This window comes from Macaca mulatta, chromosome 2 (assembly GCF_049350105.2).
Source record: "Macaca mulatta isolate MMU2019108-1 chromosome 2, T2T-MMU8v2.0, whole genome shotgun sequence".
Classification (NCBI taxonomy): domain Eukaryota; kingdom Metazoa; phylum Chordata; class Mammalia; order Primates; family Cercopithecidae; genus Macaca; species Macaca mulatta.
This window is the reverse complement of record NC_133407.1, coordinates 17,672,233-17,697,598: the sequence shown is the minus strand read 5'-3', so window position 1 is coordinate 17,697,598 and position 25,366 is coordinate 17,672,233. Positions and strand designations below refer to the sequence as shown.

At 38.8% G+C, this 25,366-nt stretch overlaps 1 protein-coding gene across 1 annotated transcript in view; it reads right to left on the bottom strand.

Annotated features, from left to right (window-relative positions):
- The window catches only part of GADL1 (glutamate decarboxylase like 1), a 166,015-nt gene that overhangs the window by 117,391 nt on the left and 23,258 nt on the right, over positions 1–25,366 (bottom strand). Inside the window, exons 2-6 of the mRNA XM_015132407.3 lie at positions 15,171–15,343; positions 10,651–10,777; positions 8,335–8,425; positions 4,464–4,570; positions 3,621–3,736 (exon numbers count right to left, since the gene is read on the bottom strand). Of these exons, the coding sequence (XP_014987893.1) occupies positions 3,621–3,736; positions 4,464–4,570; positions 8,335–8,425; positions 10,651–10,777; positions 15,171–15,343 (614 nt within the window). The remainder of the gene's footprint in view (positions 1–3,620; positions 3,737–4,463; positions 4,571–8,334; positions 8,426–10,650; positions 10,778–15,170; positions 15,344–25,366) is intronic.

Sequence of the window (25,366 nt, the reverse complement as noted above, 5' to 3'; positions counted from 1 at the left end):
GGCAAGTGCCTACATGAAAGACAGCATTGAGCAGGAGTTTTACTTTCTGGCTCCCACAAGGATTTTTTTTCTATGACCTTGAGCTGCTCAATGAACTGCTGCTTTCTCCTCAGTGTACACTGTGCCCTGGACACCTGGACTCCAATGCTGACTAATTTGATTCTCAAGTTAGCTGGTAGAGAGAACGGGGTATATAAATGTTACATTTTAGAGAATGAAGAAAAAGAGTTTCCAGGGGATGTCTCTAAGAACACACAGCTGGTTTAATTCCCAAAGAGGCCAGAACCAGAAGCCAGATAGACTGAACCCAGACTCATGCTCTGCGAGATGTCCTACGAAGCACCTGCTTGCCTGTGGAGAAGACCTGCAATCACATCCCATCGCAACTCAACCTCAGCTCTCACTCAGCGATCAGGAGGAAGTGAAGGAGGCACCTTAGGGTGCACAATTTAGAGGCATGACACTGAGACACACCCTAGATACCTACCTCACTTGCTTCTCCTAGCCCAAGCCCTGCTAGAGAGGAGCTAGGCCATTGATTACTGGCCTGGGAGGTAAGAGTTTCTTTTTCACCCTTGCTTTTTAGTGGCAAATCATGATCACTACTTTATGCTAATTCCAGAAGTCATCTGAAATATACAGGAACTTTACAAACTTGGGATTTCTATACACCCATGGAATTTATATCAAAGTACAAACCAAGTCATAGATTTATTACTTTTATTTCTCCAAAAGTTCCCTTCTCTTAGATTCCCATTTAGCACTAGATAGGCAACCTTGGATATACTGACAGTGCAGAGGTTTTTGTCGTGATCTTGCAGGTCTCTATCAATAGTAGAATTAAAATAAAAGCCTAACGCATGCAAAAACACCTTCAGTGGTGGGTACGTATATTCTGCACTTGATGGTGCAAGACAGAGATGGAGTAATTTGGGGTAGCACAAAAACTGGAAAAGATCACCTAATAGAACAGTACTGGGCCATGGACCAAACCCCTAAAAGGAAATAAGGGAGATATAGCAAAAAAAACTAACGCAGCGTTTAAGACTGTTTAGTAAACACAACCTTCTTTAATTCTTTAATGAAATAGACTGATTTGTTGTGATAAGCAGTAAAGGCAGTCAATAAAATATGAATTAAAATAGTGCAAATGCTATAACTAGACTCTTCGAGAGAGCAGGAAAAGGAATGAGCTGCAAAGTAATGTTTCAACCAATGGAGTGAAAATATAAATTCCAGGCTACAGTGTGCTCGAAGTGATGTAATTTTTCTGTGGAATTCACACCTAGTTCTTGGTTTTGCTGGCTCCAGCTTCTGCTGGCATGTTAGCCAAGGCATATATTTTGCCTCTATTTGGAAAATTTTTGAAAACCACTTAGTTCTGGTTTCACAACTACATAAGGTTTCACTTTCTTTTCACTCCCAATTCACAAGCCCCACCTGTTACTGATCTTTCCCAGGCATCATCTTTATTCTAGGCTTCCACATAATATCTTTCCCCTTTCCATGGTAATTATTCCAGAAGAACTCCAGCAAGCTTTAAACCAAATAAAGAATGAAAAAGGCAAAAGTGAAAAACCTGAGCTGATAACCAGGGTGCCATTTAATCAGCTTTCCCATGCTTGGAAATAGCAGTTTGAATGCAGAAGAGACTCTGCATTTATGATCCACTGGGGTCCCTCACATTGAAATATCCAGGGCTGAAGCATGAAGAAGGAAACTCTATTCCATAATAATCCCAAATAATCAGGTACTTTTTTCCAGCTGTCCATATTACCAAACATTCTTCTCTTGGTACAGAAAGAATGTCTTATGAACAAGAGCCTCGAATGGCTGAGTTAAGAATCTCAGGCGCTAGATGATTCCTCCCAGTTGCCTCCCATCACTCAACTCCCACTTTGCACTTAGTGCTGAAAGAACCAGAGCAAAGGTCAGACAGGGCAAGAGGAAAACATGAGAGTGGTCATATTTTCTCCTACTGAGGAGAAATTAGTGCACAATTGGTCCTTTTGCAATAAGAAACTAACTTTTGTATTTAGAAGAAAATGATAGATACAGGAAAGCCCAGCTGGAAATAACAAACCCTCAGTTTTTTATTTTGCCCACTTCATGTTAGTGACAGGATACCTGGTATTACCTCAGAAGGTAAGAAGCTAAACTCATTCTGCCAAGAACCTGGGTGATGAAGCAGTGGTAGAATAGACAGAGGCATCCACTGGAGTCACACAAGAACAGGAAAGGGAAAAAGTCTCTTCCATATAAAGGATGCACTTAAGCTGTGCCATCTACTTCTGCCCACCTTGTTGTAGCTGGATCATTCTCCTAGTAACAATTATATTTAATATTTAAAAAAATCTATTATGTCCCAGATGCTACTTTACATGCAATTACTCATTTAACATTTGCCAAAACTCACTAATCAACTACCACGTGGTTGCTGGATTGTTCTAGTGGTTCCAGTGGTACTCTGTTCCATGTATTCAAATCCTCTGCCTGGTGAGTTTACGGCAAGTCTCCCCATGAGGTGGGGTCTGTCTTCCCACATCTTGGATCTGGGCTCACAGATGGGACTTTGCCAAGAAAATGAGGCAGAAGTAACAATGGCCGGTTCTGAGGCTAAGACTCAAGAGACCTGATGTGTTGCCATGCCCTTTTATACCTGCGCCATTGCCATGAGGACACACCTAGACTGACCTGGAGAATGAGAGACATATGGAGCAGAGAGGCATCGCTGGAATCATCCAGGCTGAGCCACTCATAGATGGGCCATCAGTCAGCCAACCCCTAGACGTGGAAGGGGGCCCAGCCAAGAGCAGCAAATTTGCCCAGCTACCTTGAGACTTACAAGAGATAATATACAGTTATGGAATGATAACTGTATATTTGGGGTGATTTGTTGGTTATAAGAGCTAAACGATAAACTTATTTTTACAAATTTAGGAAACTGAGGCTCAGAGAAATTAACTCATTCAAGGTTACTCAGATAGTAAGTGGCAGAGGCAGGGACTGAATCCAGGCAGCCTAACTCAAAGCCAATGCACTTATCCACCATCTGACTTCCTACTTGAGTAGAGAGTAAAATATAAGAGATTGAGAACACAATCTCTTTTGCCACCGCAAAATCTCTCTCTCTCTCTCTCTCTCTCTCTCTCTCTCTCTCTTTCTGCGTGTGTGTGTGTGTGTGTGTGTTTTCATTGTTACTGTATATCTTCCTTTTCCCTGGAAAAGATACACATCCCTTATATTAGCCAATCAAAGCAATCATTTTACAAGGAAATGTGAGTAGAAGACATAGCTGAGATCTGTAGTGTTCATCTAAATACTGACAAATAAGACACTCAAAAAAAAGAGATTCACAGAGATAGCACTTTCAAATTAAATATTCTTTTCTTAAAATGTTTTTACAGACTATACACTTTAAATAAAGGTAATTACACACAATTGGACCAAGCGTTACAACATCAAACTCCTTAGAATTTACTTTGGAATGAAATACTATGTTATACTGCAGCATATCAGTCACATGGGTATAGGACAAAATCGCATCAGGAGTCCTCAAACAAGCCCTCTTAAAATGCATTCTCAGAAAATCTATATTCAACACAAAAAATAATTTTTACCTCTGCAGATGTGAAAAGGATTAATCTTGGCGAACCAGACAGCCCCTTTTCCTTAATATCAGGACAATATTTGTATCTAGCTAAATTCATTGCATACATATTGGACACTGAGCCACCTGCAAAAACAAAATTAAAATGGCATATTTGTAGCATGAAGTTGTAGCTCACAAAATGCTGAATACAGTGGAAAGCATGGATGGCCATGGCTGCCCTAGTCTAATGAAAAATCACTGTGAAAAGCACATGAGCAGCGACCTCCCTGCTCCCACTACTCTGAAGATTTTATTGCATACCCTAATCTCTAATTCCAGAACTTTTATTCTTAGAAAAAAAGATAAATTTTGGTGTATTTTCATGACAGGGTTTTTTTCAAACCAAAAGTCTCAATCTGTCAGCTCTGGACTTAGAGTCAGTACCTAGGTCTCCATAGTTAATATTCTTTCTGTCACCTAATCAATAAAATTGAAATAATATTTGTTGGTCTCTGGCTCCAAAAAAGGACTACAGGATAAACAAATGTAATTCAGAAATCTTCTCAAGTAAAATTTGATTTTAAAATTTAGAGGACTTATAGCCTTTCCAAACTTCCAGCAACTGATCAATTCATTTGTTAGATATGAATCCTAAATTGTAGGCATCTCATTCATGAAGTATGTATGTCACTTATTTAGCATTAATACAAAATGTGATCACTCTGGAGAAAGGCATAAGCCTAGATTCTTAGCAAGTAGAATTATTAATATCCAACTTTTTGTCATATATAAATCTGTAAGGAGTTGTTCCTCATATAGGTAAATTTTTATGTGTTTGTATTGGAAGATTGATATAACTAATTGTACTCACCTGGGTTAAATATTCCATCCCCTTCTTTCCAGCCAATAAATTCAATCATTTTCTTCAGAACCGCTTCTTCCACTAACAGAAACACTGGGGACACCTCATACGTATAACTAGATGGATATAAAAAACACTTCACTTCTATGACTAGAGTCAAAACATTCCTTTGGTGTCCCAAGAAATGCACACAGAGTTCTATTAAACCAAGTGGCTGCTGAAGTGTAGGCAGTCTTTGGAAATTTATCCATTGAAAATAGAGAATTACTCCATTAGTGACAGCACTAGTCATAGTTAGATAAGTGCCAATAGCTTGTGGCCTTAGGGATCTGCAAGCTGCTGCAGCAGTCTTACTTTCTAGAAAAACCTCAATTCCATGAGGAGAGATAAAGGCAATGCATTTGCATCTTATGTATTAGCCATGGGCAGTGGCCATTTCACTCTTTGGATGCTTGGAATACTGCCTTGGATGCTGTTGATGGTCAAAGAAAATTCATTGTCATGGTAACCAGGTTTTATCAGATTACTATCGTAACCAGGTTTTATCAGATTACTATCGTGAGTACGCTAACAGTCCCCTCTAGATATTCTAAGTGGAGACTACTCCACCTGAACCAGGGTTTCCTCTACACTCTCTGTATAAATGACGAGTGTTCTGTGAGACATCTCTTACGTGATAATTTTACTGCAAAGCACTACCCAAATCCCTTGTCAGTGTAGGATTTGTTGCTCGGGCTGGAATGCTGTTGTCTCAGAGCATTGCTGTTTTAGCCCCTTTAGAAATTGCCTCAGCTGCAGGGAGCTACCTCCTCCAGGGTCACACCCCTTCTTGTGATGGTCTACACCAGATGACTGGTGGAGATGTAAAGGCCTGGCTGTCTGGGCCCAACTGCAGACCAGTCTTGAAGGGCCACTGTAGTTCCAGAGATCTCCGAGCATCAGCCAAGATTGCAATGGAGGCTGCATGGCAACTTGCCTCCTATCCCTGCCCTTTCTTGCATCCTCCTCCTCCTCCCCAGGTCACTCATGTTGATCCCAAGGGTAATCCTTAATAAACATCCCGCTCACTAAACACCATCTAGAGCAGCATTCCTGGGAACCCACATTGCAACAGTCACCATGCCTTGTTTGGTAGTGTTTGAGTATTTTCTCTATCTCCAGACAACTTGAGGGTGACTATATATCTATGATCTCCTTTTCAATTAAGGGATTACATTAAATTGTATCTGAATAAATGTGTACTCTAAATGTGTAAGCAGACACATTTAGATTTATAGTCACAGAATTTAATGCAATTATTTTAACATCTGGAAAGGAAAACTTTGGGATTGAGGCATAAAAGTTGGTCATCTATGTATCACCTACTATTTATCACCTACATATGTGTCAAGAACTCTACAGACATTATGCCATCTTACAAATATAGATTCGGCCGGGTGAGGTGGCTCACACCTGTAATCCCAGCACTTTGGGAGTCTGAGATGGGTGGATCATGAGGTCAGGAGTTCAAGACCAGCCTGGTCAAGATGGTGAAACCCCATCTCTACTAAAACTACAAAAATTAGCGCCACATGGTGGCGGGGGCCTGTAATCCCAGGTACTCAGGAGACTGAGGCAGATAATCATTTGAACCTGGGAGGCAGAGGTTGCAGTAAGCCGAGATTGTGCCACTGCACTCCAGTCTGGGCAACAGAGCAAGACTCTGTCTCAAAAAAAAAAAAAAAAAAAAGATTCTGTTTTTCAACCATGTTATGAAACCAGTGTACATACACCAAAAGTGTGAAAAGAAAGCATATATATTTATGTGAACCTACAAATATATATAAAATAGTTATTCACTTGTTCAAAATAAAAGTATTAAGCCTGTCTTTGAAAACTGGCTCAATTATAAACCTAGGAATCAGCTTGGAGGTGGAGGGGAAGACAAGATAGAACACACTCGTGGGCTGGCATATTTTGAGTGGATGGTTTAGCTTAGCAGCAATTTAACACTTCTTTAATCTGAAATATTTAGAGATTTTTGAACTTAGATGAAGAGTTAGAAAACCTGGCATATACAAGAAAAGATTGAGAAAGGTATGTAATTTTACTGTCTCTTCTGACTTACCCTCACTGTGTAACTAATTGTAACCTGGTATCTGCTCTCATCTCTCCAACAAAACATCCCTAAAGTTGCCAGTGACGTCCATGTAGCTGATCCAGTGGACGCTGTTTAGGCTCTTAGTTGAATATTCAACAACATGTGACACTAGGCACACTCTCCTCATGGCTGCCACAGCTAGCCTTTTAGTTTTTTCTTTCTATTCTCGCCATTGTAAGCTGACCCTGTTCTTCCTAACCATTAAAGGTTAGATGTCCTCAACGCCCAGTCTTGAGCCCTCTTCTCTCCCCACTCTATACTCTGTCCCCTGGGCAGCGGTTCTTTATCTTGGCTTCCCATTGAAATCATTTGTTGAACTTTGTAAATATATCAATGCATGGGGCACAGCCACAGAAATTCAGATTTAATTGGCCTGAGTTGGTACCCAGGTATCAATACATTTTTATAAAATTCTCAAGTGGTTCTCATGAATAGTCAGGGTGTTGAATCACTGACATAGGAAATCTCATCCACGTCCACCATTTCAATTACCATCATTTCACTGATAATTCTTAAATTTATACCTTTCATATAGACATCAGAATTCCAGGCCCATATATTTCTCAGCTTAGTTCCTATGTATTCTTGGGTATTTTAAAGTCACTGCAAACTCAAATGCCCACAACTGAAAATGGATTGCTTGCTCTTGCCTCCTTCACCATGTACTTGAAAACCAGTTCCCTCTCCCAGTGCTTCTTATTTCTATGAATGATATGACCATGTACCCAGCTATGAAAGCCAGAAACCCAGCCATTGTCCCAGAAACCTTCTCCATCCTACCATTATTTCCAAGATGTGTATCCCGTCCTTTCTGTTTTATTTTCTGAACTCATTCTTTCCCGCTCTATTCCTACTTCAAGTCCAAGCTACTTTCCTCTCTCACTTGACTAAGTAATGCCCTCCTAACGGGTCCTCTCCAACCTATTTATACTTTTAGAGATATTTTCAATAAGCAAATGGCACCTAGTGATTTAGAAACCCTCAATGGCTTTTTGTTAAATTTAGAATGACTCATAAACATGGTCACCTGCGCCCTGTATATCTGGCTCCTGTCTTTCTCTCTCTTTCTCTAGTCTTATTCTCCACTACAGTCCTTGTAACTCTCTCAGCTATACCCACACTGACCTTCCAATTCATAGAGAATGGCATGCTGTGTCCTACCACAGAGCCTTTATACACGTCATTCTGTCTATTTAGAACTCATCCCTCACCGTATTACTTAATAACACTTATTCTTCAGTGCCTACTGTCACCTCTGCAGAGCACACTTTCCTGAGCTTCCAACTAGGAAGAATTGCCCCATTCGTATTAATAGTTAGAACACTTTGTACTTTTCCTTCAGATGAGAGTTTGGATTTTACATGAATTTTTGTGGACCACTTCGATTAGCATTTTTATACCAGATATTATGCTCTATGAGGGCAGAGTCAAGGTTTATTTGTTCAATTTGTCTCTCCATCACTTAGCATAGAAAATGGCTTTTCATGCAGGAACAAATAAAAAATTGCCCACTCCATTTTCTCATCTGTTAAGTGGAGATAATAATTGCCTTTTCCATCTCACAGTACCACTATTTAAATCAAACAGCTATTTGAATCTGATAAGTATCATAAAACTATTCCATTATTTGCGATGGCACTATGCAAAAGAAACCATTAAATAGAAAATTTTGAAATAAAATGTCATCTAAAAAGTCTCTAATCCACATTTGGTGTGAAATTTCTATAGCATGGCACTTACACACTTGGATTCAATGCTTCAGTCATAAATCGGGCCACCAAGGAGTAGTAATCAAGTCCAGCATACAATTGGTTGAAAAATCTTGGGTGGTCTGCAAATTTAAAACGGAGTATTCATCTATGCAGCAATAAAAAAAAAAACTGATACAGCATTAACATAACTGAATCTTTCAGAAAATGAAAGACACACAAGAATTATATATAACATAATTCCATTGATACGGCGTTCAAAATCAACAAAGCTAAGGAGATGATGGTTAGAATTCTAGGTACTTTGTGGAAAGAATTATGGATTGGGAAGGGACTTCAGAGAGCCTCTGGAGTGCTAGAATTGGTCTATATCTAGATCCAGGTGATGGCTCCATATGCACAGCTAGGTACAAATTCATCATGCCAAGCAATTATGATTTGTGCATTTTACTGAATATAATTATACCCCATTCTCAAAAAAATCCAAAACAGGATCATGTACAAGGAAGAACATGTTGAAGACTCATCTCGGAGCCCTTTCTGCTGATCAATGTTTCTAAGTAAAATATGAGTTGTCTTTTAAGAGCTTTGATTTACTTGCTCCTCTTTTTTACAACCCAGACCCAAACCAGAACCCTTTAAATAATTATTTGAACACTGTTTGTCCAAGGATCACAGGGTACTGCCTTTTTCTCTGAAAATATCAATATTAACTTCTCACTTCATATACATTTCACTTACAACAGAGTTCACCCCAGGCTATGGCACTGAGCAGCCTTTTCATTTTTCAGATTGTACCCATGCGACTGGCGGTATGTAGATGGAGTAAGATGTGACTCACTATGCGGCTTATGTACACTTCTGATTCAATTTGCTTCAAATGCAATTGCCTTTAAGAGACAAACAACATCTTGTTCCAGTTTTAATTTTTTCCCCTCCTATAAAAGGTCTCATAAAGGTTCTTGGCTTTATACCATGTGAATAATCACACCATACACCTGGCTAACTGGCTTGACATTCTCAATCACAGGAAGCTCAGCATGACAGAATAAATAGGCAGGAGGTCTATTTCTACATTTGAGTATTTGGGAATCATTTAATTTGGTGACCTCTCATTACAACTTACAGCATCTGGCTTTAATTTATTTTAGTTTTTTTTTTTTTTTTTCTCTTTAAACTAGGGGTTCAATAAAAAACAAGTCTCAAAAGAAAATGTCTTTTCAGCTTAAACGTGGAAAACTTCCTCTGATCTGGCAAAAAAAAGAAAACAAACAGACACTGCTACAAGTAATTTTAATACTTTTTTTTAGTTCTGTGTTAATTTATGATTGATTTCCATGGTAACATGGAAAATATCCAGTAAACTGAAAAATCTACTGCATTAAATGTCATTCTACACTTTTGACATGCACTATAATAATAAGATAAATATCTCTGCTTTTGAAATGCTAACTGGGTTTTTGATACATACACTAGACTTTCCCAAGGGAATATACTCCAATTGTTTTTAGCCAGAATTTTATTATGTTCTTTCCACTAAATTTAGTCCAGTGTCAGAATTTACAAAGTAATGCCTGTATGGTCTTAAGCACTGGATTACCTTTACATTACACTGAGAAATATTTTGGAAGATTATTCTCCCATTTTTGAAACTTGTTCACTGGATGAACAGGATATTAACAGGTAAGTTGGAATGCGCCTCAGTGTAAGACTGACGTCCAATCACTGCATGTAGAAAGTTCACAGTTATGACATCACTGTGAAATAATCTCATCAAAAACTTGGAATGTATTCGTTTGTCTTATATCCATCTAAGGGCTTTTATTTTTTATTTTTATTTTTTGATACTGCCAGATTTGATCAAATAGTTTGGCAGTTACCAACTGCTAAGAGTTAATCAGTGTCTTCCAAATCTATTTCTATTTATATTAAAGATACCTTTTGAACACGTTTTTTTGCATACTCTGGGCCATCAAGACTTAAAATCCCTTAACGAACATATATCATTAAAATACTATTTGCCACTTTGGTCTAACATAAGAAATAAGTAACAGTGATATGTGATCTCGATTACAAATAGTATGTGGGTGTTGGCAAGGAGAAGAGGATATTTACATACAAACACTAACATCAACAGTTTTCCTATCAACTTATCTTTGGCCTTCGCAGTGGATCTGGATTAGGGATTAAAGGGACCATTGCAAAAACGTCAGAAACACTAATTTTTTAATCCAGATTTCTCATTCCATAAATATCGCTATACTCAGCTTTGAGAGGTAAATAAATGCTTTACAAACATAAGAACTTGTCAGAGGTACAGATCAAGGAAGTAAATTAAAGTTCTTACTAGTTTTGACGCTGTAGCGTATGACATCCCGACAGAGTTCCAATAGTCTATGGGGTGGCTCGCCTGAGTCTCTCATCTCCAAATCAAGAAGCTGTTTCAGTTGCTCAGGAGGCCTCCATTCACACACCTGGAGATTCAACCACAACCCAAATTGAGTATCCACCATAGCCAGGTATTGAGAGGATGTTAGAAACATGGACTCTACCATTACAACGTCTGGGCACTGGGAGATTTAAACATGCAACTATAGTTCAGACGAAAAGAACTATGACAGTAATGTAGATGTTGATGGCACTAATGGAGGGGTGCCATCTTAGATTTGCAAGGTTAAGGCTGATTTCTTAGAGACACTGATAATCTAACTTGTTACATAGAATAAGAGTAGAGTAAACCAAGTAAAGTTTAGGGAGGTTCTAGATGGAAGTGACAGAAGTAACAGAGACCAAAAGTAAAATTAAAAAACATTAAAAATTCGGATCCTATGGCACATCTGAAAAATCAAGTACATTTGGTTTGGTTAGAACATGGATTTTTGAGAAACGGAGAGGAAATAAATAAAACAGGAATGCTGAAGTAGTTTTCTCTCTGCGTGTACCCTTCCCTATGCAGTCTGCTATCAACCTTGCAGCCAGAATGATCCTCCTAAACTTAAGCCATGGCCATTCCTCTACTCAAATACATCTGATGGCTCCCTATTTCTTTCAGAGTAAAACCTGAGGTCCTTACAAAGACATAAAATGATCCTTTATGATCTGCTTCTCCTGGTTTCATTTTTTCTCTAGTCTCATCTGGGAGTACTTTCCTTCTGGCCGACTCTGCTCCTGCCACCCTGGCCTCCTTGCTGCTCTTAACTACATGAGGGATGTTCCCATACTGGGGTCTCTGCACTGTCTGTGCCCTCTGCCTAGAACGTTTTTCAAAATATCCTCATAACCGAATCTCTCACTTATTTCAAAGCTTAAATCAGAAGTCACTTTCTCAACAGCAATCCTGCCTCCCTTACCCAAAATTAAAATCTAACCATTACCTCTATCAATCCCCTTTAACCTTTCCTACTCTTCCTTTTTACAAAGCACTTATCACCCTCTAATATACTGTTATTTACTGTATCCTACATAATCTCCATACAAGTAGATCTTTTTGCTCACTGATCCCAAGTGACTACCACAGAGTCTGCACATAATAGTGCTCCATAAAGATGTGTTGAATAAATGAATGAATAAACAGAGATAAACAAGGCTCGGATCATAATGGACTTTATGTGACACATTTACAGAGTTTGGACTTGGCTCTAAGGAAGCCATTTAAATGTGTAGGACAGGGGAATGGAAGAATCATATTTGTGTTTGGGGCAATAGCTTTAGTTGTTATGTGGAGATTCCAAATAAAATTTGAAATAAGAGTTTGCTGTAATAAACCAGGCGAGAGAAGGTGATGATCTGGATGAGGGTCAATGCTGTATTAAGTATGTAGTTTTTAGAGATATTTAAAATGCAGAATCACTAGAACTTGAAAATCAGTTAGATTTTGAGGGTGAGATGCATGAGCCAAGGATCATTCCGAGGTTTCCAGCTTAGACACAAGATTGGATGGCAGCAATGGGGAGAGCAGGAGAAGGATCTGTTTGGGGTGGTGTGGGGATGATGAGGTGTAAGCATGTTTAGGACAAGGCACTTTCAGAATATCCAAAAGTTATATAGCAGTTGATCTGAGGCTCTTGCAAAAGATCGAGGACAGAGTTCCAGGGATATACTATGATAATATAACAGTGGATGATGTGGCGCAGAGAGAACCTACAGCAGAGAAGAGAGGAGCAGAATCTTTCTGGGCATCACCAACACTTGCGAATGGACACAGGAAGAGGAGCTTGCCTGTACTATGGAGGATATGCCAGAGGGGTAGGGAGAATCCTGAGAGTTTAGTGCTACCATAACAAAGAAGAAAGAATGTTTAGGAAGGAGATGTTCACCACTGTCAAACACTGCTAAGAAGCCGAATTAGATAAAGACTGAAGTGCTCATGGAATTTATCAACAAGGAGGTGTTCTTGGCAAGAGCAGCTTGACTTAGAGAGGTGGGGGCGGAGGCCAGATTGCTTTGAAGTGAGGATGTAGGAGGTGAAGAAATAGAAGGGAGGGAGGGAGTATAGATAATCTCTAAAAATTTTGGCTGTGGAGGGGAGGAGAGAGATAGGGAAGTAGCCAGGGAGTGAAAAGACTGGGAGGTTGGGGGAAGCAGAAGGAAATACCAAGTTGTGCAAGTAGTATGAAATTGAACTCTGATGCTATAACCATGACAGGCCAGAGGTAAATTGGAAATGCCTGAGACAATCAAAAGTAATGACTACTGGTGCATTCAACAACATGGATGAATCTCAAATGCATTTTGTTGAGGGTGAACAGCAAGACTCAAAGGCTGCTACAATACAATTCCATCAATATGACATTCTAGAAAAGGCAAGTATCAGGGAAAGAAAATCAGTGGTTTCAGGGGCTAGAGGAAAGGAGAGAATTGATTAAAGAGGGGCACAGAATAGTTGTATAACTATTCTAATAGATATAGAACAGTTCCATCATGTCGCAGTAATAGTTATGACTTCTGAAACTCATAGAACCACACCCCAAAGGGGTAAATTTTACTGAATGTAAATTACAATTTAGTTTTAAAAACTGACTGAAGAATTTTCTACTAATGAAACTAGCAGTGATCATTGCATCAAGCTTGAGTATGTGTCTGCAGGCTACTTTTTAATGGTGCTCTGTTGGATCTCAAACAAGGTAGGTTAAGTTAGTGGTATCAAAACTTCACCTCCTTCCCTGAACTCTAACATAGCTTTCAATTCAACTTCCCGTGGTAGCCTGCACATATATTACATTGTGGTTGACTTGTGGTTCCTTCATTGACAACTTGGGATCTTAAGATCTTCCATTTCTCATCTTATTCGTCCCCTGTGTGAGCCCTTTTTTCCGGGCAAAAAATGGTCCCCTTGCTGTGTTAAATACATCTTGTCCTTTTGCAATGTTCTTTCCATTATTGACCTTCCTGCTTTCTTCCTCAGAAATGAGTACCCTAAACCCAACCTTTCTCTTCCCCTGCCACTTGCCCTTTACATTCCACATCTGAGCTCAAAGTACCCACTCCTGAGTGAAATTCCAAAAATCTGCTCCAGTCTCAAAGCATTTCTCACATCCTTACTGGAACCCCCACTGCCTTTTCTAATGAAAACATATCCTTCCAATTAGATTATAAATTCTGTTCAGAGCTGGGCCTTTCTATTGTTTTTCTTTGTATTTCTAGGGCTGAATATAAAGCCTTATTCATAGCTAATACTCAGTTAATATTTAATGACTGAATAAAGGCCAATAAAAAAAACCCTGCCAGAGGAACAGTGTACTCCAAAGTAAAGCAGGTCCAAAGTATTTCACAAGTACAGAGAAGACCAGAAATTATGTAATTATACATATGCTCTCTAGGCAAATACCAAACACCATCAGGATTTTGCCTTAAACATAACTTCCAAATTCATGCATCAATCTATTTTCCTATTAGTTTTCCCAAAGGCATGTGATCAAAACTTCAGAATAAATATCACCTCACATTTAAAATCTCTTAAAAATGATATTTATTTCTAACTAATATAACTAGAATAAAAATCTCTTCCTTACAACATTTGGTGATAATCTACCTCCAACATGAAAACCAATGTGATAAAGGATAATTCAGTAATTTTAAGAGGCATATGGAGTAGTTAAGAGTACAGATCATATCCCAGCTCTGATACTTGTGTATAATCTTGGGCAAGGTATTTCTTTTTTTGCCTGACTTTCCCAGCTCTAAAATGGGGGTAGTAAATAGTATCTGCCTTTTAGTGCTTTTGAAAGGATTAAATACATAAGGAGTAGTCCTTAGAACACAGTAAGTACTCTTAAGAGTAGATGCCATTAGCAGCGGTTCTAGTATCAATTTGAATTGAATTTGAGCCTGAATTTGAAATCTATAATCAATAATTGGTACCATAAAGGAGTCAGGCTTAACCATCTAAGATTTCTAGGCTAAATTCAGACAAGCTCTTGATAAGGACCTTAAGATAAATTTAAAATATCTTCACATCCTTTTCTATCTTTTGCTTGATTTTCATGAGCAACATGAAGAGTGTGCACTAGAAAATGGGGAGTGAAGAGCATTAGAGAGTTGCATAAGTCAGATTAGCAGGTTACTTATCTATGTTATTATCTAGGGCAGAGAGTTTCATCCCTGTGCTTCATGGCCTTATGTGATTAAGCTCTAGGGTCTCAGTCAATCTTCCCATGAATGATGACTGGCAGAGGGAGTCAACCCTTCAAGGAAAGCAGGAATTGCCTGAAGGACAGCCTACACTTTTATATCTGGACATCCTTTTGAGACAAAGGCATAGAAGAAATAAAAACTTGGCCTTCCCATTTCCCTTATATTCAGCCATACTGATTTGGGGAACATCTATCTTTCCCATTTCTGCAATTTCTTACAGGTTTTAATTTTTACCTTCTCATTGACATCTGTAGCTTTCAAAACCACCTCTTCCATTATTAGCCTACAGGCCTCTTCAACAAATTTTTCTCCAGCTTTTGCATCGGTTGTAGGGCCATTCAGCACAACCCCATCCACAAGAACAGCATTCTTCTTACTTGGAATCATCTCTTGCTGATCAACAGCTCCTGGAAGCATGCAAACAAATTGTGTTTGAGATATAATCTAATACATCACATAATGAAGCACAGGGGACAAAATGCATCACTATCCCAGCTTCAAATGGCACATCTTTTAATACATGAAGGCATCATTTGAGGTGTTGAGCTGACGATTTCTTATGACACACAATGGTATGATAGAGTTAAGGAAAATTTTACAAGGAAAGCTCACAATTTATGGATTAAGTAAAGCTACCTTATATGTTACTCTGTACTGGGCTGAGTTAGTCATGGAGTATATGACCCCTCATTCAGTATAATTTCAGGTCTGATGAGGAAAGGTACCATTCACATACACCAATTCCCATGCTAGATGGTGTCTGAAGTTGGGGAAAAATGATTTGGGAAAAAAATGATTTCCGTAATTAGAGTTGGTTCACAAAGCAACTATACCCCTAAAAGAGAGTATATATTCATTGGCATTCCTACACATGCATGAATGATTAAGTGATTTCCCTAATCCTTTCCTCAGAGACAGCCATTACTCTACCACAGGAGAGTTTAAGATGGAGGAAGAAGATTAAAGCATTTGGAGAAAAGGATGAGGAAAAATCACTTCAGATTTTATCTAGAATTAACACCTCCTCTATGCTTTCGGTGTCCCCTTAAAATATAAATAATACAATATAATACAATAGTTGTTATAACTTTCAGAATCTGGTATCCTATAATTAAGGTAGCAAGCTTTTAGCTTCATTTCCTTGTACAAAGTCCTTTAGCATTTCTGAGCCCTAGGATGAATCTTTGGGCAGAGATAAAAAAAATATCACCTGTCCTTACACAATTTGTTTTCTTTAAGGAAGAGATAATGCATTTCCAGACTGAAATAACAAATTGAATTTTATAAAGATCCATCATGTATTTGATGTATCTGAATTATGGAAGCATCTAAGAGGGTCACCTTCAGCAAAGTGAATATTGAAATCTTCAAAGGCAAAGAGCTAGCTGCTTTCTTCTTGAACTGGCACACATGAATATGTTTCTCCAAATGTATGTTCCCTCTTCCTTTAGGTGTATGTAGCTGTTGGCCAATTTCTCTATGAACTAGATTACAAAGTTTACACGGAAAGTTCTATTTTCCATTCTTGCAGCATCTTGTTTAGCATCAGGGAGTGTGGAGGAGCTGAAGAAATGTAAATGCAACTCATTTTACTCATTCTTGCAGTCACCTTTCAAACACATGTACAAAAAGATCTTCGTAAGCATAAGCCCACGTCTGTTTCATGCACACAGACACATACACACACACACACGCGTGCACACACACACTCTTTCTCTCGTAATTTGTTAGGGATACCATATTTTCCCTTTTAAATCATTCCTAAAAGCAGCAATATAAATATGTCACTAATCTTAATTGTATGTTTTAATTCTATGTTTAAATGTTCCTCTATATTACAGATACTGTTTTGTCCCTGAAAGCCCGTAATTTTTCAGCCATTTTCTACCTAGAGAATGATAGAGGAAAGAAAGCAGCACAATGGTTTGTTAAGCCTGTATTAAATGACTTTAAACTTTTCAACCTTGCAGTTTAAGCACAGGTAAAAGGATGAGACGGAACATGTTCAAGACTGTACATGCCGATCATTGACTAAATGTTAAAAGTCAACGTGAAAATCTATATCTGAGAAGAAAGGTTACTGCCTACCCAAAATAGCCCTCCACAAAAATAATTCTGGCAACTCAATGCAGATATTCAACCAATTTCTAGCACAAGCTTTGATTTAATCATATTCCCTTTTTCTAATCAGTGTGTTTCTCCACCTTATAATGTATATGTTCATTTAATTGTTGAAATTTACAGGAACAATTTTACTGCACCTCACACAGTACCTTCTATTTTAAATCCATCTTAAATATTCCAATGGTCTACAAAAAAAAAAAAACCCTTCTAAATATATGTATTTCAAACACTTCTACTCTTAGTGAGGGCTCTAACAATATTAACATTTATCATACCTTAGACTCCACCTTCTCCTCAAAGTTAAACGTTCTGATAAAATTCTATGGCTTCACAAACACTTCAATTCTGTTATTGGCAAACACAAATGGTGTCTACAAAAGCACCAGAAAAAAATATTACAGGAAGATCCCCCAATTGGGGAAAGATGGAATCTGCAGCAAAGGATCAATCTTTTGTCCTCTCACTGAAAGAGGAGCCATTCAGAGCTCCAATGATGAATGTCAGTTCCAGCCTTCACTTTCACATGAAAGGAAACATTTAACATGGTTTAGAGCCAAATGTTGAAGTCCTAGAATTGAGCTTTTAGATGGAAATGCTCTGCACCTGAAGGTACTTTCCTGTCCTCCCAAATTTTCTAGGCCCTAAAAATAGAGTAAGAAAGAGGGCAATTATTCCAAGAACTCTGGTTATGTGAGTAGGCAGTGCTATTATTAAGCACACAGAAAAAGTTAAGGTTTTTTTTTTTTTAACCTCATTAGTAGGATTTCAAGCTTTTATTACCCAGAGAATAGCAGCAGCTCTATAGCCTGCTCAGTCTTTTTCTTTTTCTCTCACCCTGCTCCGTGTGTGTGTCACACACACACACACACACACACACACGATAAAATAAAAAATGTCAACACCCACTCGTAACTAGAATAGCAGTAAAATTTAAATTATCACTGTCTTCACACCAATGAATTAAAAAAATCCCCATAATTCACACAATTATCTAGGAGAAAATACTATAAAAATCTATACAGAATTGGGTCTAGATTATGTCTTGTCTTTGATGGACATATTTCATTTTTATAGCCAGATGTGATAATGTGCCTCTTTCTCCCCCAGCCCAGGTCAAAAAAGGACCTCTGGAGATTCTAGAATAGGTCAAGCTGTGGTCTCCTGAGGAAGGATATTCAGAATTTTCATTCTAACTGCTAGAGTTTATAGTGGCTCTTAATCAAATCTTTCAATTTGAGGAATCTTCCATGAAGACTATACCTAGGATATGACTGCTTTTCATCACCCCCACTTTTACCACCTTAGTTCAAACCGCCATCAAACGCTAGGGTTACTGCAGTAGCCTCCCAACTAACCACCTTCTTCCACCCTTTCCCCTCATTCTCTGTGGACTATTCTAAACACAGTACCTCCTACGTTCCCTTGAAAAGGTAAATCTGATCACATGATGACTTCTCTGCTTAAACCATTCAATGACTCCTCATCAAACTGAAAGCTAACATCCTTCTGATAACCTCTAAGGCCCATTTCCTTATTATCTCATGGACCTCAGACCTCATCTAGTTACTGTTCTCCAAGCTCGTACAGCTCTACCATCTGTGGTCTTTTCACCATTCTGATTCTTTCCTGAAACATTAGTTTCTCAGGGAGGCCTCCCTTGACCACCTCATACGACGATGCAACTACCTCTCTGCACTACTTTCTCTGTTTTGATTCCAGAGCAGTGACTACGATGGGACATATAATACCTATACAAATATATAAAATATATATATATATATAAAAAATATCTGTCTCTCCAATAAAGAAAGGTGAAGCTCTGTGAGAGCATAAGTTTGTGTCTGTTGGTTTCACTGTTATTTCCATAGCACCCAGAAGGTGCCTGGCAGTTTGTAGGAGTTTGATGAACATTTTTTGACTATTCAATGAAATAAGTTCCTCCCGGTTCCTTCAACCAACCAGCGATAATGTCTTCCTCCTCTGAGATGCCATCGCAGGTTGTCTGTATGCCTTTCTGAACTGATAGCACAGCAAGGAGACTGGACCTGATTAAGCAGGAAAAACCTTTGGCTGGGGATGCAATAGACATAGAACACAGATAATGGGATAGAGAAGAGACAGTGGAGGCTGAAAGAACCCCGCGAACAGTCAGCAAGGCAAACCTGGGGTTCTGTTCTCTGCATTATTAAAGGAAACTGTGGCTGAAAGACCCTCCCTTTCCTCTCCTCTCCATTCTTGCTACTGCAGCCACTCTTTCTGTGCTCTTATTTTCTTTATGGTAGTCATTTGACTTCTGAAAGTCAGACCATGGACCACGGGCTCACTCCAGAAACCACACTTCTGAATTTGAAAGCCAGTCAATTCCTTAAAGACTCCAACTTCTGCGTTTTTACTAATTCCTCCCCTCCATAGCTTCCAAAATTCTATATAGGCTCAACTTTTGCTTTGTTCAGAGAGATATGTTGTTCTCCCTTGATTAACAGACAATTGAGCTTCAAATATTGTTTCAGATTTTGAGAGATAGCCTCTTCCTTTGACATAGAATTAAATGAATTAATACAGATAATGCCTTAAAACAGTGTCTGGTACATAGTGGGAACTAAATAAAAGTTAGCTAACAGTACTAAGTAACAACAATACTTATTCAATACATAAATGCCACCAGGCACAGTGGTTCACACCTGCAATCTCAGCACTTTGGGAGGCCGAGGCAGGCAGATCACTTGTGGCCGGGAGTTTGAGACCAGTCTGGCCAACATGATGAAACCCCGTCTCTACCAAAAAGTACAAAAATTAGCCAGGCACAGTGGCACGTGCCTGTAGTCCCAGCTATTTGGGAGGCTAAGGCACAAGAATCACTTGGACCTGGGAGGAGGAGGTTGCAGTGAGCCAAGATCATAGCACTGCACTTCAGCCTGGGCAAAAGAGGGAGACTGTGTCTCAAAAATAATAGTAATAATAGTACATAAATGCGTAAAGGAAACTTGCATGTGATGGTAAGCTGTGATAATGGAAAGAGAGGCCTTCTCAGATTGATCAAATGACCAGGGTAATAAACTCTAGACCAAGTAGCTGGTGAGTTATCACCTCTGGAAGGGCAGGAAGAGAGGACCACAGTGGTTGGGGGTTTCCCTGTGAGAAGAACAGAGCTTCCCTCCACCACGTTCATGAACGCAAGATGGTAGCCAAGTAGTTCAACCCACACTGGGTAGGTAGCTTGCTAGACCTCCTGCCTTATTGCTTTCCACCTTGCACTGTGGTTACCTGTGTAGAGGTTTTATTTCTTATACCAGGTTATAAACCTATAGAAAAAAAGAACCATTTTACTGACCATTCCAGAAACAGAGTTCAGCAACTGGCTTTCAATAGCTCTCTGAGGACTGACTGGCTGACTGTATATTTACTTTGGAAGTCATCTTATCTAACTTTTTCATACAATCCAATAATTCCCTCCACAACCTGTGGCCAAGAAATGAGGAGAGCTGACTTCTAGTCCCACTTGATCACTCCCAAGTTCTCTGATACTGAAATAATACAACCTCTCTGTGCCTCAGTTTCCTCATCTATAAAAATTGGAGCCCATCTGAGGAAAGTGATCTGCTAGTTTCCAAAAAATTCCTGGGAAAATTAATGAAGATTCAGAATCCTGAGTTCCTACCCAAAAGGATTCTACGTAGAGCCTAGAATCTAAAATGTTAGCAAGTATTCCCATTTATATTAATAATACCGAAATACACTAATATGCAGTGGTGTGAGCATGGCTATTCTGGGTGACCTCTAAAGTCCTTCCAAAACTTCAAATCTTCAGTTGTCTAGCCCCTCTTTCTAATCCTTTAATAATTATGTGTTTATCTTAACAAATATGCATCAATCCCTGAGAAGAACTGAAAAATTACAATACTACACACACATATATATGAGAGAGAGTACTTACTATGTGCCAGGCCCTGTTCTAAACGATTTACAGATTTAACAAATGTAATTGTAACAGAAACTCCAGTTACTCAGTTTTTCAGTTCAGAAAACAGAGGATTTAATTGGGTTAAATTGCCTTGCCCAAGGTCACAGAACTAGTGAGTAGTGAAGCTGAAGTTAAATTTTTACTGAGTACTAAATATTTACTGAAGTTCTATGAAGGATCAATGAGATTCTGCTTTATGGGTGTCAACCATTATCAAGGCATCATTAGGGAGTTAATAATGATGGCAAGACAAATTACTGTACTTGGGTAATTGGGGGGCTCAAAGCAATGAATAGAAGATAATAGGTGCAACAGAAGATAATTAGGTATCAAGTAGTGCCACATGGAAGACACCAATAAAACATTCTGAATGTAAACAATGTAGACATTTGAAATTAAAGGTTGTGGTTATAGAGAAGCTGAGGTGTCGGGAAAGATTTCTGAAACTGGAAGACCTGCCTGCTCTTTGAACATATGCACTAATAAATAATAATACTTTTAAAACCTCATCACTTCTAAAGTAACAACTTCATTGACAGCTGCTCAGACCTCCCATCTTGTCACTTTCACAATGGTCACACAGCTTTTCCTGAGAGTGACTCCAAATATGCATTTGTGTCATGTCTATAGGCTTTTATAGTAAATGAGTAAAGTGCATGGAATGTTTCTTCCACAGCACTATGATCCAAATATGTGAAGACTTTGTATCAACTCTCTTTTGTCAGTTAAAACTGCTCTCACTTTTTCCAGTGGTTTCTGATAGTCCGTGGTCCGTAGTCTGGACCAATTTGCTTTTATCTTATAAAATGAGGCATCTCACAAAATTCCGGGTGTGATCTCACCAACTCTCAACAGAGAACTCATATTTCCCATCCTCTGGGCGCCATGATTTCATTAATAAAGCTTTTATTGACACCATAGTGGAATCCAAAGCCTGAGCTTTAAATCCTGGCCCAAATTCTAACTCCGCTGCTGTGACCTTGCCCATGTTGTTTAACCTCTGTGTGATCCATATTTATTATCTGGCAAATGGGGAAAACAGCTATGAGTCATCGAAAGGGTCAAATGTGGTAATGTATGCAAGGTACTAAACAAAGTGCCAGGGACAGTGTAAAGAACTCAATAAATGGTGACTATATGAGGCTCAGTCTATATGAACTCTCTTTTGGCACTCACACTGTTGGCTCAGGTAGAAGTCATAATTAGCAGTCTTAGGGTTTCGTCAGAAAGTCTGCCAGTAAAAGCCAAGTTTCCCATCCAAGTCTCTTTAATTGTTAAGAGCAAATTAGCAATAGAAAAATAATGTTTGCTTTCAAAGGACAGAAATGAGAAACAATGAATCAAAAGTGAATCCAGACATCTGGTTGGGGAGGCCAACGAGCTCTTCAGAAAGTTAGTGCAAAGACACTGGAAACTGAGTGAGGCAGGAGGATCAGGACTTAGAGAATCCAGTAGGCCAGTCCAAGAGAGTCTGAGAAGTAAAGTTTGAGAAAAGAGCTGGGATAGTATTAATTAATAAATTAATAAGAGCCTACTAAGTATCAAGCACCCAGCCTGGTACCTGTGGATACAGAAGTAAACAACACAGTCTCTGTTCTCAAGTTGTTAAAAGTCTAGAAAGAGAATATTTAGGAAACCAGGGCAAAGCAAAATTGAGATTTAAAAAACTGAAGATATATTTTCTGTTCTGGAGTTTTCTAAGTCACGTATTTCTTCTAAGCTCAAAACAATGGATGCCTCATTTACTTGATGTACCTGGTACATCAGCCTCATAGATTGTTTGCCACACTTCTGAATTTCACACTGGTTTTAAAGCCATTTTAGTTGTCTTAAAAATGACATGACAATGACAGGGTAACTGTGAACAACCTACAAAGAAGAAGACTATGGGAAATAAATATTAAGAAATAACACTAATACAAAGCAGTGAGAACAGAAGCTCTGAAGCTTTGGGTAATGGCGACAAATGTGGCAACTTAGTCCCCGGATCTAGCCCTATGATTTGATAGAATCATAATGCTTAGGGATTGAACCATTTCCATATCCAATCCACAAACATGAATTCAAAGGAGTAAACAGAAAACTATATTTACAACTTTGTCAGCAAGAGATGGGTATCTATTTTTTTTTTTTTTTTTTGAAAAGGAAGAGCAAGACAAGATAATTTTAATCATTCTTTTAGTCTCCTCTTGGGCTCATTCTCCTCAGCTGAAATCCACAGTAAGCAGATACTTCTCTTATTCATACTTTCATGAAATATTCATAAAATATTGAATTGCTACTATGTTCAAGACATTAGGGCAGGCACTATAGAAAACTTCAAGACCAAACAGACACATAGCTGGCAACCCCAAAATCCAATAAGGGAAATGAGACATGTTTATGAATACTTAAAATTCTATCCAAAAGGCAGACATTCTGATATATGAAGTCAGACAAAACACATACTGAAATTGCAGAGAAGGGTATTGCTTCTGAATGTGAGAAGCAGAAAGTCCTTCTGGATGAGGTGGTATTTGAGACAGACCTCCATTCAGCAAAGACTTATATTTAGTGCCTATTATGTACAGAACTCTGTGTAAGGCATTCGAGGTTGAGCAATGAACAAGAAAAATTTACATTTAGTTAGGGTGGATAATATATGCAGTTAAACAGATAAATTATTAAAATAATGCAGGCTCTAATAAATGTTCTAAAGGAAATACCTAAATGACTTCATAGAATAAGGACAAGGAGCTATTGTAGATATGATTAGGAAAAAACGTTTCTGAGCAGAAGATATCTGAATTGAGTTGTAAAAGAGAAGGAGCCAGACACGAAAAGATATGGAAAGAGAATGATCCCGGAACAAGGAACAGAAAATGCAAACAATCAATAAGTTGGCCTCGTTAAGAAGTAGAAAGAGACGAGTGTGGCCCACGTGTGAGGGCAAGGGAAAGGAAGGGTGAAATTAGATTTGGAAATAGGGACCGGGAGCAGATCAGGTCAGGTTGTATTTTACTCTAAAATCAACAGGAAGCCGCTTAAGGGTTTTAAACAGAGGAGTAACGTGTACTGGCTTACATTTATGGAAGATTACTCTGGATGCCATGTAGAGAATGAACTGTCAAAAGACAGATGTGGAAATAGGGAGAAAGCTTAGGTCACTACTGTAGAAGTCCAGACAGTAGATAATGGGAACTTTGGTCTGAATGGTAACAGAGGAGATGGAGTAAAGTGCTGCAACTTGGGAGATATTTAGGTGATAAAGCTTAAAGAACTTGCTGATAGATTGGATGTGTAGGGGTCAAGAAAGCAGAAGAATTTAAAGTAATTCTTAGGTTTGAGACCCGAGCAATGAGATAGATGTGGAACCCCCTGTACTGATCTGGGGAATGCTGGGGGAAAGCAAGTTAGACAAGTGTGTGGCTGGCGCGTAGGAAGATCAGCATTTTGACAAATTCATAGGGATTGCTCATGATGACATAGAAACAAGATTCACGCCATGGACTTTCATGACAGAAAAAGCAACATGAACTAAGGCAAAAAAGTGTGTGTGTCTGTCCAGGAACCTCAAGTACTTCTGTTTGTCCAAAGGGCAGGGTCTGTAAATGAGGGAAGGAGCTTTCGAGAAGTAGGCAAAGAGACCAACCTTGCAGGGACTTCAGTAGAAACTGAGAGTTCAGTTGTTACTTACTGAGTGGGCAATAGGAGGCCACTGAACGTTGTCGATGGGATAGGAAGACTGCCTTGGAAAGATGAAGTGGGACTGGTATAAAGTTTAGGTGGGAAACCAAGAACTGAAGGAAGAAATTACGCCAATAATCCAGGTCAGGGAGAGGGAAGAAATGAAATAAATAGTAGACAGGATGGTAGGTTTACATTTATTTTACACTCTCTCCTACAATGCTGTTACTGAATTTCAGCCAGGTATCCCATATCTTTGTAAAGAGTTCTACAACTCCATGGATAGACAGCTTTTCTGTCCTCCAGTAAGTCTATGTTCTAAAAATGATCATTAGATAAAAAGTGACAGAAGATGGGAGAAAATCACTTTGTGCATCAGCTCCTTTCTTGCAAAACAGATGAACATGTAATATTTCTGGGAGCAAACATGTTCCCATCACCCAGAGTTTTATGTTATGAGATTGTTATGTTAGAATCTGATACCAGTCAGATAATTCTGATTCTACTGAAACACCAAGGCACCCCCACGAACCAAAGAGCCAGATCCATAAACACCATCCAGCTTCTGAGAGAACATGCTCCTCAGAAGGGAGTCTCTGAAACAGCCAGAAAAATAGCTGGCAGTGCCCTACCAATAGCCAATAAATACACAGTACACCATAAACCCTGCTTATTTTAA